The sequence below is a fragment of the Haliotis rufescens genome, unplaced genomic scaffold (genome assembly GCF_023055435.1).
Source record: "Haliotis rufescens isolate VD_foot unplaced genomic scaffold, xgHalRufe1.0.p SCAF_3, whole genome shotgun sequence".
NCBI lineage: Eukaryota > Metazoa > Mollusca > Gastropoda > Lepetellida > Haliotidae > Haliotis > Haliotis rufescens.
The window spans coordinates 6,329,949-6,349,315 of record NW_025964001.1 but is presented as its reverse complement, the minus strand read 5'-3'; the positions used below and the strand labels follow the sequence as shown (position 1 = coordinate 6,349,315).

At 38.7% G+C, this 19,367-nt stretch overlaps 1 protein-coding gene across 1 annotated transcript; it reads right to left on the bottom strand.

Moving 5' to 3' along the window:
* Positions 1-11,311: 11,311 nt before the first annotated feature.
* On the bottom strand, positions 11,312-17,882 carry LOC124131910 (glutamate receptor ionotropic, delta-2-like). The gene is made up of 4 exons (XM_046495441.2): positions 17,558-17,882; positions 15,493-15,707; positions 12,994-13,265; positions 11,312-12,640 (listed from the first exon to the last, which is right to left on the bottom strand). Exons 1-4 carry the CDS (start codon positions 17,778-17,780, stop codon positions 12,427-12,429), a joined length of 924 nt encoding a protein of 307 aa, XP_046351397.2. The 5' UTR covers positions 17,781-17,882; the 3' UTR covers positions 11,312-12,426.
* Positions 17,883-19,367: the final 1,485 nt, after the last annotated feature.

Below are 19,367 nucleotides of genomic sequence, written 5' to 3'. Positions count from 1 at the left end.
AAAATATTTGAAATAACGAAAATAGAATCAAAATAACAGAAAAACTTTTAATTTCGAGAAAATAACCAAATAATAGACACAACGAGAAATTTCGGTTTAAATAAAATATTCTACTCGCTTAAGTACTATTTCATGCATGCGTAAACGATGTAAGTCATTGTAAAGATAACACATTTATAAATTCATGGGTGGTGCTGAACGTTTGCACATATGTATATATTTTGTTCTTAATATCCGATAATGAGACACACAAAGGTAACAATCTCTTTAATAGATAATGTTATTCTTAAAATAGTTTCATTCACTGGAGCAACGTTCGAAAAAACATGTAAATACAATGCTAGAGTTATTAAAATTCCCAATTAGATTCTGTCATGTTGTGCCTAATGATCTAAATCTAAATCTAAATCACATCTAAACGTATTGGGAACCTGAGGCAATAGCCTACTAGGCAAGGTAGTTGTCATCGCATCGATGTATTGTCCTTTTTAAAAGTAGTTTCTTCTTTCGGTTCGTCATACGGATTGATATCACTCCCTAGTACATTAATAATTATTTGATAAGTCAAAGACCGAATAAGTGAGTGAATGAGTGAGTGAGTGAGACCTACACACCGAATGCTACGTATTTTATATCATATGACTTTACCTAAATGTATGTTTTCGATAAAATAAAATAAAAAATTCAGACATTCTACCTTCGTTGTCTTCTTGAATTACAGCCACTGATGTCCATTTCAACTCATCAATCAAGTTGTTAATGTAAATTGAAAGGCATCTGATATCAAGACGTCTCTCTACAACACATACATCATTATGATACACGAAAATGATTTTATACAAGCAGATGAGGATTATTAATTGTATTTCTTTAATTGCAGCCAAGCAAAAAGAGAGTTTAAGCTTTGTGCTGTTACCGCATCGTAAAAAAAATATTTTAGACATAACAACCGCACAATTCAAGCCTTTGGTGAAGATTTAATAATTTGTCATAAGATACACATTCTGTGTTTTCAATGTAGAGCTGTGTTACCACAGATTTAACCGTGCTAAATTGAATAAGGAACCGAACACGAAGAGTGAGATTTAATACGTTAAATTTAAAAGGCTAATTCAGAGGTGGCTATTTCTAATTAATGATAATAATGTGACGGACAATTTGTGGGTAATAAATAATGTCTTTCTCGTATGATGTCAATCTCAGAATAATCAAAATGAATGCTCAAGATCCTATTTCACTGAAACTAGACATTATAAAGAAAACAGTTTTCAGATACGAATTGTGCTGTCAGAACTTTATAATTTTCGATGCAAATGTGTCAATATCCATGATGTTATTCTATTTGTGTTTGATGTGCGTGCACATCTTTGGAACGCCATTTCTCGAAACATCGATAGTTTTGTCACGAGTCATTCAAATTGTAGTTTCTTTCTTTATTAACTTCACCTATATGTTGCTGACAAATAACATGGATTGCGAATCATGAGATGTGTCCCTTTACATGGCCAAAACACAACTGTGGCGATGAATATATATAACAAAACAAAAACATACTTCAGGGGATACATTTATGTAAAATTCACAATTACTGTATAACTGTATACGATTACCAACGACGTACATATCATGAAAATTGTTTGCGATGATGACGCCAGAATGAAATGTTCACAGTCAAGATCCTTGAAATTAATAAATGGCTTCTCTCCCCGAAGCGTGCGTCTCGGCTGGTGATTCAAATACTGACAGGTCTTGCAATTTGCAGTTGCAGTTTTCCGATTCTCCCCCGCATACCAAACTGATAAGCTAAGTCATTCATGTAGTATTTAGTATTAAGTATTTTCAAGGAATATCTGACTGTCAACACCGGTTATCCTCTTGCGTTGACCTTCTATTCATAGTTCCGGCTTCTCCGGATTGCACCACGCGTCGCGACCGATTTTTTAGCTATTTTTAGTGTGACCTTTATTTAAACATTATCCGGAAACAAGCTGACCTTTGAAATTGCTGATGGATATATATACCAAAGTCCTCCACAAATCGATATGCACGTAAACCATGGTTTATAACTCCGAATGTAAACAAGCTTGGAAAGTTAAGAAAAAGGCAGAGAATTATTTCCGCCATCACCCGACTGTCTATAACGTAAAGTTAAAATATTAAATGCTAAAGCTCTTACGTATAAACAGAATGAACGCCAGTGCACCCCGGCGCAACTACATCCCAATCTACTCTGCTGTACAGACACTGCCTCCTACGTGTATATATACTTGTCAACCATACTCTTTCCATCGGTTACTTGGTAATGGTGTTAGAACCTACACCGAAACCTCGCTCCTATTCGTATAAAGAAGTTGTTCATCCATATATCTTATCCTTACTTAGTCCTTATTCATCGACTTATTTACCGAAATTTCAGAGATTTAAAGAAGGGGAAGAAATATAGAAAAACAATTTAATTCTGATAATGGCGAGGACTATACTGAAATCTCCATTCATGAGTTGCCGACTTAATTGCAAGCTCATGATACTGCTTCAGATGCTGATAACATCCACTATCAGTTATTTAAACATTTATCTCATTCCTGTTTAGAAACATTGTTAACTATATTAGATCATATCTGGACAACGGGTATTGTCCCTTCATTGTGGCGTATTGCTGTCATAAATCTAATACCGAAACATTGCCGTGATCCTATTGATCCTTCTACTTTTTGGCCAATCTCACTTACGAGCTGAGTTTGCATGACTTATGAAATACTTATATGGTACTTATAAACAAATAATTGTATAATAACACACATTCAAAGTGGTTTTAGGAAAATAGTACGGTTGACCAGTTGGTTAGACAGGAGACATTTGTGAAACATGCTATAATTATCAGTAATGTTGTTTAGTATTAATAAAATAGTTTCAGCATCCAATGTTACTTGACAACATTGAATAACATAATCATATTGGTACCGACCAATACGACCTCGTCTTTTAAAGGTTACCAAGCCATGTTGGAATCATTGGTAACACAATGGCCGATGCTGCTGCTAAAGCAGCACTCAACAAATCTGTGACACCAATTCGTATCCAATATTGTGACTATAAGCCTGTAATTAGATGTTAGACCATAGATCTCATGCAGAAGACGTGGGACACCCAAGTAGGTATAAATAAATCATATTCAATAAAACCAAATATTGGTTACACCTACTTGGGTCGTCAGTCCAGATTTGAAGAGGCCATATATTCAGACGATATCGTATTAGCCATTCACGTTATACACATGAATACGTATTGAACGGTGTTCATTTTCCGATCATAAGGGATAACTATTTCAAAGATTCATCTCGAAAGGATCTTTTTAACCATATCATTACTCATTAAATTACGTTAATTTTCTTATGTAATGTTGTGTAAGTAATACATGATCGTTTTAGACTTGATAATTGTCTTTAGACTCTTAGAAATTTGACTGATCCTTAGATTGTTGGTGGCTGTCTTCCAAAGTAGATTTTTTTCTTCTACATTTTTAACCGTAGAATATACTGTTTTTTTAAATTTCGAATATGTAAATTCAGCTGGGGTCCATGCAGGTAGCAAAGGCATTGTACGTCCCTATGGTCCGTAGGATGGTAATCTACTTTCAGTTGCTGTGATCTGTAACCCATTTTTATATTGTGTTGTTTACTAATAATGTATTTTTTTAAATGTTCTCAACTTGTTTTGAATCGAATCTGTGCTATTCTAGTTACGTTTTTGTACTGTCCATCGATGATGCCTAATATTGCATTCAGCTGTGACAGATTGTTGGGCAAGTTCTTTGATGATTTCATCCTCGGTCATGCCGGACATGCTGCGAGCCCTGTCGCCGACAATTCCCTTGGATGAGTTCAGTGTCCTGTGTTCAGAGACAGCAAAAAAACCCCCCAAAATCAATATCAGAAGGTTGAAGGATTGATGTCTCCGTGCACATTGCACAAGGAGAGAACCCGATCGAAGCTTGGAGACATTTGTAACCTCTCCACAGATACCAGCGGTACCTTTGGAGATTGCAAACGGATTCAGTTTTATGGGTTCCTATGTCACAAGCTTCGATAATACAAAACGTGGCCAATGGTCAGATCGGTTGGGGGTATTTTCGTCGGGTGAATTGTCAGACTCCATATATCGTCTTTTTGAACCAGGGTGCTGGGAAGCCATGTTGAAAGGAAAATAATTCTGCACCCCTTTTCCTCACCCACCATGGAGGGTCAACAAGGACAGTCTTATGCTGCAGCGGATCTCCAAGCTGCAAAGACCGAGGATAAAGGGGTGGTATACTCCAGCAAATTTGACACGAAAAGCTATAACTATCCACCAAAATAAAGGTCAGGTTTGGTCCATGACAATCAATTGGAGACGTACATAATTCAGAGGATAGCATCACCAGATTGGCCCATGAGCCCCCCTGCCTTCTGGGTATAGGGCTCTAAGCAAATTTATATACATTCATACACATTTACAATAGACATTAAGAATAAATTTATTTTTAGTTTTATCAAAAGTTTGTGCGAAATATTGTTTGCACAGGACATGACATGACCAGCCGATTGATAGAATCGGGTCCATTCTACCGCCCGTCTAGGCAAAGTTAGGGTCGAAGTGGTGTGTTGGACTAAGGAGCACTATTGCCGGTGTCAGAGAGTGGAATTTCCCCCCCCTAGCCTAATTTCCCCCCGGAAAAAGGGCTATATACCAACTGATGAGCGGATTCTGTTTAGTGCACAGGGTTGTGAACTGCAGGCTATGCTTGCGACAACACTTTTAGGACCTGTACTAATGTCAGCCCTTAGGTTAAATAACTAAAATAACAACAGTGGCTAGCAAAATCTCAGGATGCAAATTCAACAGTCTGGACTCTCTTTACAATCAACGTGTTTTACAGCTTGCAAATAGAATTTTAGACCAACCAAATCACTTTTTATACCCTTGTTATGACGTTTTACCATCTGAAAGAAGATATCGTGTACCTTGTTTTAAATCAAATAGAGCCAAATCTTCATTTGTTCCCGTTAGTATTTTATTTTTAAATGATGAACCAAGTCAACCTGTCTCTTAATCATTGTTTAATTCTTATGTGCTAGTGTTAATTCATATTTTATCTTCTTTAATAGTGCATATTTTGTTGCTTTATGTTATGCATGTATGTTCTGTGTGTATGTTTGTATGCATGGAGTGTTATGTAAGTTTGCATGGAGTGCTATGTATGAGTGCAGATATATGTGTTGTCTGAAATTGTATTGTTCGTAATGAGTGTATGTATACTCTTTTCACTTCAAATATAATCAATTCCCCTTGGTGTAATAAAGCTTTATTCTAAATAACACTAACGGGGTTCGAACCTGGGACCTCTTGCTCTTCAGCATAATAAAGGCGACAGTGAAATTTTCAGCACCATTCAAACCATAACATTGGTGAACAGAATAACAATGTAAAAAGAATTTTATTCATTTTACTGAATACTAATGGAGTTGGAGTTCAAGCTGGTCTATTGCGCCAGAAACACAGGACAAAACTTTGTCCAGAAATTCTAAAATATAACTGTCTTCCACTGTTTTGCTGTTTGTTGATTCCAACACACCCTTAATCACTGCATTGTAGAAAATCACTGACGTGAAGTATTTACTAGTATCCAGCAACAGTTCATAAATAAGTTCTCTGGCATGAATAACAAGTGGCAAGTCGGAATCGTCTGTCTTTTCATCACTTAACTTCTTATACAGGATTCCTAAAAATTTGTTTTCAATTGAGACACGTTAAATCGAATTTCTCTGTCAAATATGGCATGCAAGAAGTTCGCTTTTGCCATTGCTGTTTGATCAATGTTTGTTAAATGGTGCAGTAGGTTATGTTTTTTAATACTGCATTGAAAAATCTGAGGGATATAGGGGAAATTCTGCTATATAGCCATACTTCCCCCTTTGTGTTAAGGGGGGAAATCTCACTCTAAAGCGGAAATATGGCTATGTAGTCATTTTTCCCCGGGGGAAATTAAGCTTCGAGCCCTTTTTCCGGGGGGGAATTAGGCTATATAGCACCCTTTCCGGGGGGAATTTAGGCTTGGGGGAAAATCCCACTCTCTGACACCGACACAGGGTCGCAGCCCACGGCAAACAGGTTGCCCAATTCGGTCGCCTTTTACGACCAGCAATTGGGTGTTGAGGACACATTCTTGTTTATCCTCCCCGGGTCCCAACGGGGATAAAGTCAACGACATCAAATACAAGGTAACGGTGCTATTATTTGAACACGTGATTTTACCATGAATAAGGAAAATACCCGACTCAGAGGTTTCAAATCACACCACACACCTATGATTAAAACAAATACTGCTCCACTATTTGTGTGGATCCTACGCTATATGGTTTGTGTGGCAATACGTTTTAGGAAGAAAACATGATATAATTACTACGAGTGTCCATTTCAGATTCCAGCGACAACAACGAGCTTGACAATTGACGTGCGTTTATATTCGACTGTGACGTCACACAGTGAGCGGTTGAATATCTGTGATAAATATATAAATGATGTGATAAATATATAAATGATGTATACAAATATTGAGTAGCAGCGCCCTATACTTTAAGTGAAGGTTAGTATCAGGGTTTCCCTAATTCAGATCAACAACCCTCAGGATAATGTACTGAACCAATGCCAATTGACTCAGTATCTTCACTTACGATTCATTCAATTTCAATACTAACACCAATCATTTCAATACTAACACCAGTCAATTATATTTTGTCATTGAAGTTTGGAGATTCATACTGTAGGCGTTCGGTTCCAAATTCAACTTGATGCGATTCAGCCTACAGGCAATGATTATCTACGTTCAGAACACTAGAGAACAAACGATTAGGTTTAGTAATACAACACAGATTTAACAAACAAATGAGTTCATTTGCATGAAAATCACACACGAAATCTATTTGACTCACCTCGAGACACTGTTACACAATGAAATGCGTTGCTGAAGATGAAACCTAAAACGAAAATGTGGTTCCAAAGACCTTGATAGCCCGACATTCGGCAAAATGTGTTGCTGATTCGAATTAAGGCAAATGAAAGATTCATCTATGGGCGTTTAACTGTGGTGACGCCACACCAGCTCAAGTAATTATATACTGAGGAAAACCGAGGTTTACTTCATTTCCTATACCGAAAGCATAATGTTATCTGAAGAAAAAAGAATATTTGTCGTGTGCAGTGCGTGTGCTTACACAGAACTTCACGCTTAGAAGAACAACGGGTTAATGTGTTTGACTTACTTAACTTGATGAATCAGTTCTATCGAATATTCCAAAACGTTTGCGCGCCTTTAGCACAATGTTTAAACAAGAGTCCATCTAGAAGTCTATCGATGTTGATATCAATTTTCTGATCTTGTCTCCCTGTTCTGCATTACAAATGGTACCACGTGGTATGCCTCAGCATAAGTACAGAACATTCAGTGTTTCGTACAATATTCAATAACATTTCCGCGACAAATATTCTACATGATAATCATATGTAAAATAGGAATATATGTCGCTAACCAGTACATTTGTTTGTTCTGAATACAAACTTGTTTTTACATATTACAAAGATCGTCAGGTTAAAATCTAAATACTAATCATACGCCATATTGAGACCGGAAAAGGAACATGTAATGTTTACCAGAGGTGATCACATGCGCACAAACTTGACGTTGCTGATTTTCAAATGATATGACCATCGTTGTGAACATATGACAGACAACGAACAAGCAGGTCATAACATACACACACTTAGTCTTCAATTCTTGCATACCTATGGGCGGTAGTGGTAGCCTAGAGATTGGAGCGTTTACTCGTTGAGCCGAAGACGAAGTTATGGTTTGACCAAATGAAAGCTGAACGTGCAGCAAATCGAGATATCTAAAACTCCCTGGTAATAACCTGCAAAGGCATAGTTCTCTCTAAACCACTTAATCCGAGTTGTCTCTCAGCTGATAAGCCATTTTGTATAATAAAATGTCTTGAAGACCTCTCTCTCTCTCTCTCTCTCTCTCTCTCTCTCTCTCTCTCTCTCTGGCACTAACCGGTTTTCGTGAAATCCATGTCAATCCTGTCTTCTTAGACACAACAGCATCAACAGCCCAATAAAGGATACACCGCCGATCGTAAGGGCGAGCGCGAATTTCAGACAGTCCTTACACTGTCATATATAATTTCTTCAGGATGAAACGATTTCACCTCCGAATTTGCAAACACCTTCTCAAATATGCACACATGGAATGTTTGGTGAAACCATGATATTAAATAGTGATGTTGATATGCTTGTGCAGATCGATAGCTGTCAAATTGCGGTAAACGTCCGTCTGGAAACGATACATTAATTGAACATTCCAAACCCTGATAATGAAATTGTACACACATTTCAGTTGACAAAAAGATTGTTTAGTTTGTACAGGTGCGTGTGATCACTTTGGCACATGCCGTTTTGAAGATAGCGATAAGACCATAGACAAGATCGATTGCCATAATGTTCGATGCCATTTCGTTGCAGTGACAGACATCGACTGGTTAAATACTTCAAAAGAAATATCGATAATTGAATTTAGCCACGGGTTTGATGCACAGTGTGAGTACATCTCTGTTGTGTTGTCCTATATAAATAATACACCGCATCATTGATGGTTTACGGAAATTAATAAATACCGGGGATTTATTTGCTGCCATAGTTCGTTTGGGAAGTGGCATCAAAGGTCCCATCACTCTTCATCAGTTACTTCCAATATAATTGTTTGTCATAACTATCATGTGATTAGACAGCTCTTTAAACGTTGTATCATTCAAAATCAAACAAAACGAAGTTGTATCGAATTTAGTACTGTACATTATCACACTACAACCGAGACTGAACTGAACGGAACTTTTATTTACACTCAGGCCGCTATCAGCGGCATCAGAGGTAAAAAAATATTTCAACAACATAATACATATACATAATAATATAGAATAGATACAAAAACAGCTTTGCCGAGCATGCATGTATATTTATACAGATTCACTTGGGTAGCAATATACGTACAATTCAATAAGAGGAAAAGTTACTTGCTACGTTTAAACAATGCCATGATGATTTTACAGAATTTGGACAGTTTTCCAAATGTTCCTAATCGTGAATTCTTAATAAAGTAATATATTTAATGCATATTGGGTTTGATGTAGTAGAATCTGTGTAGAAAATGAAATTCACAAATACAGTAAACTACGGTTATAACGAACACGCTTATAACGAACTGACGGATATAACGAACTTACATTTGGTCCCGACTATTTGCTGTAGTTATACTGTATATATGCTTATAACGAACTACGGTTATAACGAACTAAAATTAGTGGTCCCTTTGAGTTCGTTATAATCGTACTTTACTGTAATGGAATTCATCACCTATGTAAGATAATTTAAAAAGTGTGCATTATCCTTTCGGTTAAAGGTATTTTTCTCCGTCTGCCAGTTTCAATAGGTAGATTATGGTTACGAGTTTCTAAATATATGTAACACTTGCCAAATATTTTCCTGCAGTACGTTTAAACAGTATGTGGACACAGTGGATCATCAGGGTATTGTAGTCCCACAACATGACAGCCTCTCTAAGACCATAACAGTCTTTTAATAGCGTGACGGAAAACACAAGAGCAATTATTGAAATTACATATCTCGTTTTTACGACCTTCGCGTTTATCAAGTTTATCATATAGACTTGTGATGTCATTTTGCAGTCGTATCAGTTCAGTGTGGATATATTAGTCAGGTATTACTGTAAGCAGACAGAATGTAATCCGTGCAATACACATGCGTTTATTTTTATATACACAGAACATAAACATTGATATACACTCTTCAAAAACGAAACGCACAGGTAGTATGTAGTTCACTGAACCTGACTTCACAACAAAAAATCCGGTATATGAATTGGATATATGTAATTGGAAAATGTTGGTGGCTAGATATTGGACAAACGGTGCGTCAAAACGCAGCCATTGTCGACACTTGTTCAAACATGTCATGGAGGAAAACAGTAATGCAAAATGCACGTGCACGTTATGGCATTCGTAACTCGTGGGAGTGGCTATGAAAGGCAGGAATAAACCAATAATTTGTCATTCAATTGTCAACATTTTTCAAGTTCGAAAATGCCGAGACTCAGCGCTGCTGATCGGAACATCGCCACAGGAAGTATCCAAAGAGGGGAATCGCTGTCTCCTGTTGCACGCCACTTCAACGTCCACCACAGCACAGCCTTTGGGACCGATACACACAGTTCAATTCCACTGCAGACCGTCCGTGAACCGGCCGCTCAAGAGTTACCACCCCTGCACAGGATCGCTACATTCGACTGTTCCACCTACGTCATCGCAGTGCCACAGCTACGGAGACTGCAGGGCGCATCCCTGGTTTGAGGAGGATATCAGACCAGACTGCCAGGAACCATCTTCGTGAGGCGGGAATCCGACCCAGAAGACCAGTTATCGTCCCTGTTTTGCAACAGATCCACAGACAGCGACCCTGCGTTGGTGCCATACCTTACAGCCTTGGAATTTGAGAAAGTGGAGACGAGTGTGGTTTATCAATGAATCACGATTTCTTCTTCACCGGCGAGGTGGAAGACAACGTGTTTATCGTCGTCGAAATGAGCGTTTTGCCACACATTGTGTACGTGAATTCGACAGTTTCGGTGGCGGTAGTGTCATGGTGTGGGGGGCCATATCCTTCACCAGGAGATCTGACCTGGTTGTGGTTCAGGTAAATTTGACAGCAAATGGCGACATGAATCAAATTCTTCAACCTCACCTTCCTCCAATCATTGACCGCCAGAGGGAGCTATTTCAACAGGTCAACAGTCCACCGCACACAGCTCGTGTCACGGTAGACTACCTTCATAGTGCCAACATCAACGACCTGCCCTGGCCGTCGAGATCTCCAGATCTCCAGATCTCAACCCAATCAATCAACTCTGGGATGAACTCGATCAACGTGTACGTCAACGTCAGAACACGCCGCTGACACTCCCACAACTGGCCAACGCACATCAAGCAGAATGGCGCAGAATTCCACAGGACAGAATTCGTACACTTATCCAGTCAGTGCAGAGGAGATGCAGAGCCGTGATTGCTGCCCGGGGCGGTCACACGTGATACTGAGTTCAGCGCCACCTCGTGGCCTTATGTGACATGACAACGAACAGTTTTCAATGCCTTTGTACAACGATAACTTGTGTCTATTGAGCTCCAAAAGTTCATATTGGTATCTATGATATTAAATTAAATATATCGACTTCATTTAGTACAATAAATTTCTAGAAATTTACCTGTGCGTTTCTTTTTTTGGAGTGTGTATAAATATTCAACTCTCAGGGAGTATACTAACGGATAAAACTGTGCTTCAGATAAGGTTAAAAATGAATTCATTCTTAAATTAAGTAATGCATCTTTCAGTGGATATACATGAAGACATCTCCGCGACTTTAACGCTCGTGATTAAGTTTCCACGGGCATTTTAAGAACGGCGCACAGAATGGATGTTTGCTTGTTTGTGGGAAGCGTGACACTCAGACAAGTAGAATGTAGGGACGTTACATCACGTTGCAACAGGATATTGCCCGCCATCATGTTGCACGTGTTGCTGATATTGTTAATATTGCTGTACTGCCATGGTCACTGTTTCTTCAGGCCAAAGTTCAACACAAGCTCTCTTTTATGGCGTGTCGCTCTGTCTCATGTGACCAGGTATGGGCTTTGTCAGTGATGGTGTTGTGATAAAACACTGATCAGATGAATGATGATGCACCTACCGAATATGGTTGTCTTGTAGATGTGATGTCACACGTGGACAACCGGCCCTTGGAAAGTCATGAGCGTTACCTTGTTGTAGATAACGTCTCCAAAGAGATGTTATTGTGTTCTGATGAACATTCAAATGTTTAACACCTTCGTTTTGTTCAATTCCTGTTCGCAGCATGCCCACGGTGCGGAGACGCTGATTCTCAAGAAGCCTTGTTATTGCATAATCGTTGTTTATGATTGAACAAAAGTGTTTTAGGAGGACGTGACAGCTAAACAACCATTGTGTGCTTTTCACATTCCACGTGTGTGAGTATCATGCCTCCAACACACAGGCAGACATCCATTCTGTATCCTCTTGCATTGACAATTCATATTTACATCAACAAAACATTTACAACATTTTATATAAAGCTCTGTTGCTATTTCCCGTTGGTATATTAATATTAGAACCTAGGCCTAGACTCAAAACAAGCTCCATCTGTAATTGTTCTTACAGGTCTTTTGTGTTCATTGGGCATTTCTGGCACCGACGGCCAGGTTCTCCTTGCTGGGATCCAGGCAACACGAATAACAAAGACATGTACTTTCAGATGTTGTGCACATGATGTCGACACAACTCAGTTATCAACATCAGACAAGACAACCCAATTCCTCCGCACACAACAAGAAATCCGCCTAACACATCCTGTAGTGTTATTGTCTTAACACTTCTCTTGACGCCACAGGAATTGTCACTGTAATTCGCCAACCGCTTACTCCACCAAACCTCCATAATACCACTCTCTTTTAGCTGACGCATGCTGAAATAGTATTCAAAGTGAACATTTATGAATCGCCACATGATGAGTGAATGACTTAGTTTGATTTTACGACGCTTTTAGCAATATTCCAGCAACATCACGGCGGGGGACACCAGAAATAGGCTTCACACATTGTACCAATGTCAGGAATCGATTCCGGGTCTTCGGCGTGACGAGCGAACGCTTTAACCACTAGGCTACCCGACCCCTACATGATGAAGTTCATATTGCTGCTTATAGAAAAAACTGTCAAGCTGTTGTCAGGAATTATTTGGATTTTTTAGAAGATGAAAAGAGACAAACTGATTTGCTTAAAAATTATCTTTGTGAGGACAAAGTAATGTTTTACGTACACTCTTTCGATGTCTGACTTGAGCGGATAATCTTTTGGTATTGCAAGTGCTAGTCTTTCATTCGACCAGGACACAGGTTCCCCAACAAGTGCAAGATCGCAGTCGCTAGCTATTTGTGCTTCCCCAAAGGATAAATATACGACGAAAGCATGCATTCCCTGTTTGACTCTTGCCATTTGCCTATCTTCATCATTGAGGAATATTTCTGTGTCGTGATCACTTAATTTCTTCATTTTGTCGTAAAGTCGACGAATATCTGTCCTTTGGGATGACTGTTCAAATACAAGAAATATGCATGTTATTAAAGTATAAATTAATTTGGAATGATGTTATCACATGCAAACAAATAAACAAATATGAAAAGGTAAGACGGGTGATGGAAAGGTTCTGAGCCTAACTATGAATAATCAAAAGTACACCCATAACAGTTTAAAATAAGCACAATACTTTCAATGCTCACTGGCTGTATTTGAACCAAATACATAACAAGTCACTATATTCCTGTAGGCATCAAAGTGACTGGGTATTCTCTAGTTCTATTCACAGTACATTTGCCTCCGCGTTGTCATCAAGTATGTCCGTAACGGGATCCAACTGAAACTCCCAACAGCCTTCCATGCGGACATGTTGTCAACTTAATTAGGAAGACTCAAAGACGATCAAACATCTTCAACTGCCACCATAAGAAAGATTAAGGATGATCGACGACTCACCACATGCAACACATCCAATGCAGTAGGCATCTTTTACGAGAAAGTTGAAAACATTCTGATGAATGAACTGAGCATGACAACGGTTTCAGCACGCTGGTTCCATGTGGGATCCAGGCACCCCAGCATGACTGACACAAGTGTGTGAACTTTAGAGTGATTTAGGTTGAACAATAATTAGTCATCAACACAGTCAATCATACTTGGTTTCAGGATATTTACATGTTAAGGACAAAGCTCTCCACTATATATATATATATATATATATATATATATATATATATATATATATATATATATATATATATATATATAATAACGGATACGCTACATTTCAAGGCATTATCATTTGCAGATGCCCTCAGTCTGGCATACCTGGAGCTTCTGCAAATAATAATGCACCGAAAAATATCATTTACCCTATAACCCGTACAATGTCGTCAGATCTCTGATAACATATTTTGTAATATCCATAGAGATTCAGGGTTACAATTTGTCTCCAGCAATCAATAAATATATATACAATGCTGGTTTTAATGTATCGATGATTGACAAGAAGTCACCATACAGCTGGAGTATTGATGAGCGCGGCGATATACAACAAACTAATAATAATGATGTGAAGGGGATGAACATCCTGTTCAAGCAAAAAACACATACAAAATAAAAGTGAGAAAACCCTTTCCATGGCCACAAAACATCTCTTTGTAAATGAGTCAATTTACGACTCCGACTATATCATGTTCATGTGTTTGATATGTACCATGTGTTCCCGGGTATTTTCAGGTGAACATTTGACTTGCCTATTTATGTGTATGTAATAGGTGCCATCAGTGGGGCAGGATATGCTCATCTCATTGCAAACCTGGTATCATCACTATTTGAAAGTCACTTATTACGAATAAAAGCGACAAAACCTTTTCCATAATATAAGAAAAAGGAGAGTCGATTTACGATTCCGACTTTATCATGAGCATGTGTTTGAATTACTTTCAAATAGTGATAATATCTGTTCGCGAAATAGGTGAGCGTATCCTTCTCCAGTGGTAACACCCGACACAAGCAAATGCAAAGGCAAGTTAATTGTTCACCTGAACAAACAGACGGAAACACATTGTACACATACAATTGGGAATTGCAATGGACATCATTTTTGTCTGTGGTGTGTCAAATTAGGAAATGTCCTCCACATGTCCACCATAAAACCTTTTGAAAGTTTTAGTTTCAAGGGCTTCACACAATAAGAGCATCCTCGCTTTTATTAATATTGCTTTGTGTTTTCTGCTTGAATAGGATTTTTATCCCTTCACATCATTGTGTAATTAGTTTGTTGTTTATCGCCGCACTCAAAATAGGGAATGCATCGGACATCATTTTCGTCACTGATGCGTCAAATTTGAAAATGTCCTCAATATGTCAACAAAAAAACGTTCTGAAAGTTTTACCGAGGCCTTGAATGCTATTGTAATAGTTTCGTTACGGTAGACATATTGTCCATGTGCAATTCAATTTTGTAAGCTGAAAATGGCAGCTATTTGAAATTTCGAAATCCCTTAAACAACTCTTTTACATCCCTGCCAAAAGACAAATAAATAAGCAGTTCAATTAGAAGGAGGTTAATTTCTATAACAGTGCAGCCATACATACAAAGTACATACAAAGTACATTCTACCCAAGTCTCAAACATGCGGTTAATATTTAGTTGATACAAATACAGTCGATATTTAGTTCATCAAACCTGTGGTAAACCCTCGGAAATCTTTATCTAAATAATTTATTATACTATTACCTTCATAACGTCAATGGCTATACCGAGGTCGTACATGCCTACAGTGTAGTCGCTGTCGACGAGGTCACTGATGCTTGAAATCTTTAACGATCCTGTCCCAGCTGTTAAAACGGCCATCAGATTGGCACTATATACAGACGAGATGACAATAACGAGCAACCAAGAAGAAGAGAGAAGAATCTTTCCGGCACATGTTTGTGGCTCTGTTTGAAATCCTAATAAAACAGAAAACAGAGTTAAAAATGAAAAGGATGTTACTTTCACAGCTTGGCTACTGACTTTCATAAGTCAGGGTAGTGCATTTTGCATGTTGCATTGGGATTTCGTTGCACAATGGCTACTTACTACCTCATGCCTTTCCCAAGAATAGACTAATATGGGGGTTAGATGGTCATAGTAAGTGAGTGAGTTGTGTTTAACGCCGCTTTTGACAGTATTCCAGTTATATCGCGGCCTGTCAGCTTAATGTGGGAGGAAACCCACGAGCACGGGTATGGTGCTGACAAACCTAGAAACATAATCAGGGCGAACCGGGATTCGAACCCACAATCAAAGGTTTCTGGCGTGTCCACGGGACGCAACTCTGCACAGCGAATCGCGGCGCCTTAGACGACTGGGCCACCCGTGCCCCCTAGATGGTCATAAAATAACACGTTCAAGGAACTCTTCTACTGCAACCATAAGTGCTAAGGTACTAGTATGTTAGCATGTTTATAAATTGGGCCACATGCAAAAGTGGTGAAATAGATAATCGCAGACAAGGTTGATGTAAATTAAACTTTGGTTAGATGGGTTCTTAGATAATTTCCAAGTTTGCTCCTACTATAGTATACCTATGACAAAATGTTCACAAATGTGGCACAAACCATCAAATCAAAGGTCGAATCAAAGACAAAATCCTTAATACCACATAACAAACCCAGAAGATATATGTAGGCTCCACTTCTAACTACGTATATGCTAAATGTCAATACATTTTGAAAAAGAGATGTCCAAGTACTAGCCGAATAATGGGTATATAGATATGGCGGCCATGTTCCAAATCGGTTTGGAATTCAGTGAGTAGTATCTACAGAAACCAGAGTTGAGATCATTCATTTAAAATACTTGGAAGTTATAATTTCAGAGTAGATGTCGAAAATGTTACCGTTAACAAGGACGGACAACGGAACGGACGACGGACAGTGCGCAACGACATTTGCTCATTGACGGCTGCAAAGGCGGCCATTTTGAAAACCTGATTCGAAAATCGTGAAGAAATTGGGGTGTCCTCATTGGTTGGAACAAGCATGTGATTGTCCCTGTTCCTGTTCTTATAGTCCTTAGCCTGTGATTCTTGGATTAAATTGCCCTACCCAGACACGACATTCTGGCGACGACACGCGCGACAAGGACAATAATTACATTAATTATATCACACTGGATACTGCGATAAACGTCAACCAGGCCATGGCAAACGCTCATTGGACTTTCAGGCAAGTGATCTGAAAGGGACACATGAACCGTTTTCTAAATATTGAACAGTGGTACAAATGCAGAATTAAAAGATTGAACCTTGAGTGAAGGAGTCACACGCCAATTTGGGACAGTATTTCGGATGAAATTGTTGGACCTCCTCATGCAATCTGAACCTGATCTATGTGAAATTGTGAGATAGGACAATTAGGTAACAAGTAAATACCATCTCCATGGCCATCAAGTGTGCTCCTATCCTGGTTGATCTGTTTAGTTATGCATATGAATCGGAATTTCTGCTATTTCTGCCTGATTAATATTTTGGATTGAAAAGCACCACGTGCGTTACAAATGCAAAAATATTGTTTATAAACGCTACAGAAAATGTCGCCCACAAACCTGTGTTACACATTTTATGTTCAATCAAAATATTACAAAAACACAATTTATATATATTGACATTGCCTGTTTTTTCCAGTTTATTTTCCCTTATCTCCCATGGAATTTTCAACAAATGGATTACAAATACAGCGCGAAATAGTTCTAACGAATTAGAGCATTTAATGTTTCATGTCAACAGAGCATCTTGTCGAAAAAAATGTTCACCAACCTTGTCTGAAAACGGAGCCAACGAATTGCCAGCTAATACTTGGTAATTGTCGAAGGAAGACTGTCGATGTTCCATCACATGTCGCAGTAAAGATACTGTTGTAATTTTCAACTATACTATATACAATAAATAGTCCCACAATAGCTGCGGCGAAAGTAAGATAGACTTCAACTTTCAGTGGCTTTGCGACTAAGTAGAAAGACCCTGTGGTGTCAGTCTTCATCCTGTATATTATATCCGTTCTATCAACTTTAAAGGCCGGGTAGATATAATCTATTTCCTGTGCTCTTCCGTAGTGAACAGTAAGGTCGGCAGCTACTATATCTACTTCCTGAAAGGTAATGATGAACGAGGTGTAGATCACCTTCATTGAACATATATTTGTTTCTTTGTTGTTAAACGCCACACTCAGCAATATTCCAGCTAAAATGACGGCGGTCTGTAATAATCGAGTCTGGACCAGACAATCCAGTGATTGACATCATGAGCATCGATCCACGCAATTGTGAAACGATGACATGCATCAACCAAGTTAGAGCGACTAACCACCCGATCCCGTTAGTCGACTCTTACGACAGTCGCCTTTCACGGCAAGCATGGGTTGCTGAAGACGTATTCTACCCTGGATCTTCACGGGTTTTGAACATATTATAATCATGCATTTCATTAGTTGGGGCACAATTAGTTTTAACCCAACCTGAGTCAAGAAACCCCTTATTCATTGGAGAACGTTTTAACTAATCCATCCTTAAATTTGATTATTTTCGGATTAACGCCGTTTCACTGTATGCATATTTACTAATATAATAATATTTTTTCTCAAGGACATAACTTTCGGTTGACTCAGAAAATAGTTACCCTTCTGTTGAGCTGGGCGACCATGCCATTCCAAGAGTCGTTTACGAATACGCCCCAGCGACCATCAGGCGCTTCTATGACATCATAACTGTTAGGCATAGAAAATGAAAATGAAATCGACATACTAATCTCCACGAGGGCGTGGTTGGATGAAAATGGAGCCTCTTCATGAGAGAATTGTATTGTGCTCTTTTGCACATATTCATTTGTCTGATGGCGCACTTGTGAAGCATAGCATGACTCATGATGAAAACAAAGCTTTCCGCAGCTTTCTTAAACGAGCCAAGGATGTGGGACATCTCAATGTCAATGTTGATCTTATTTATGGTTCTGCACTGCTGGACGGTACAGATGTGAGTGTCAACCAAGCGAAGTGCCATATGAAAACGGCCCAGGAGAGGCTGCATCGAGCTTATATGCAGCATGTTGAGAAGACAACAACTTCACGGAGTTTGTCGCTTGGATGAAGTCGGCTAGCCTGAAAAGTGAAACAGGAGGCTTTCTGTCTCCTGCTCAGGACTAGTCACTTACAAATGTGTGATTTTGCATCAAAATATAAATACGAAATGTAGATTATGCAATGAATTTAATGAGACGGTCCAACACATTGTCAGTGGATTCCTTGCTTTGTTACAAACACAGTATCTTAAGCGACATGATGGTGTAGCTCGATCATTTTATTACCGTCTTCGACATGCTTGTGGTTTTGACACAGACGTCCATCCATGGTACGACCCGGAATATGTAGAGGGCGTCACCGAAAATGATACATACAAATTCTTTGGAATAGGTCCGTTTACAGCTTCAGACTGATCCAGGCCAACAAACCCGATCTTGTCCTTTTTGATAAATCCAATAAAAACATATATATCATTAAATTTTCTATCCCTTGTGACATTAATGTGATTTACAAGGTTCAGGAAGAATATGGCAAATGTACGAAATGTCACGC

Coding starts and splice junctions, on each gene's coding strand:
- LOC124131910 (XM_046495441.2), bottom strand. CDS start 17,780: ATGAAGACTGACACCACAGGGTCTTTCTACTTAGTCGCAAAGCCACTG. Junction 13,266..15,492: donor TAGCCATTGACGTTATGAAG/GTAATAGTATAA, acceptor GTATTTGAACAG/TCATCCCAAAGGACAGATAT. Junction 12,641..12,993: donor AAGTCAGACATCGAAAGAGT/GTACGTAAAACA, acceptor ATACTATTTCAG/CATGCGTCAGCTAAAAGAGA.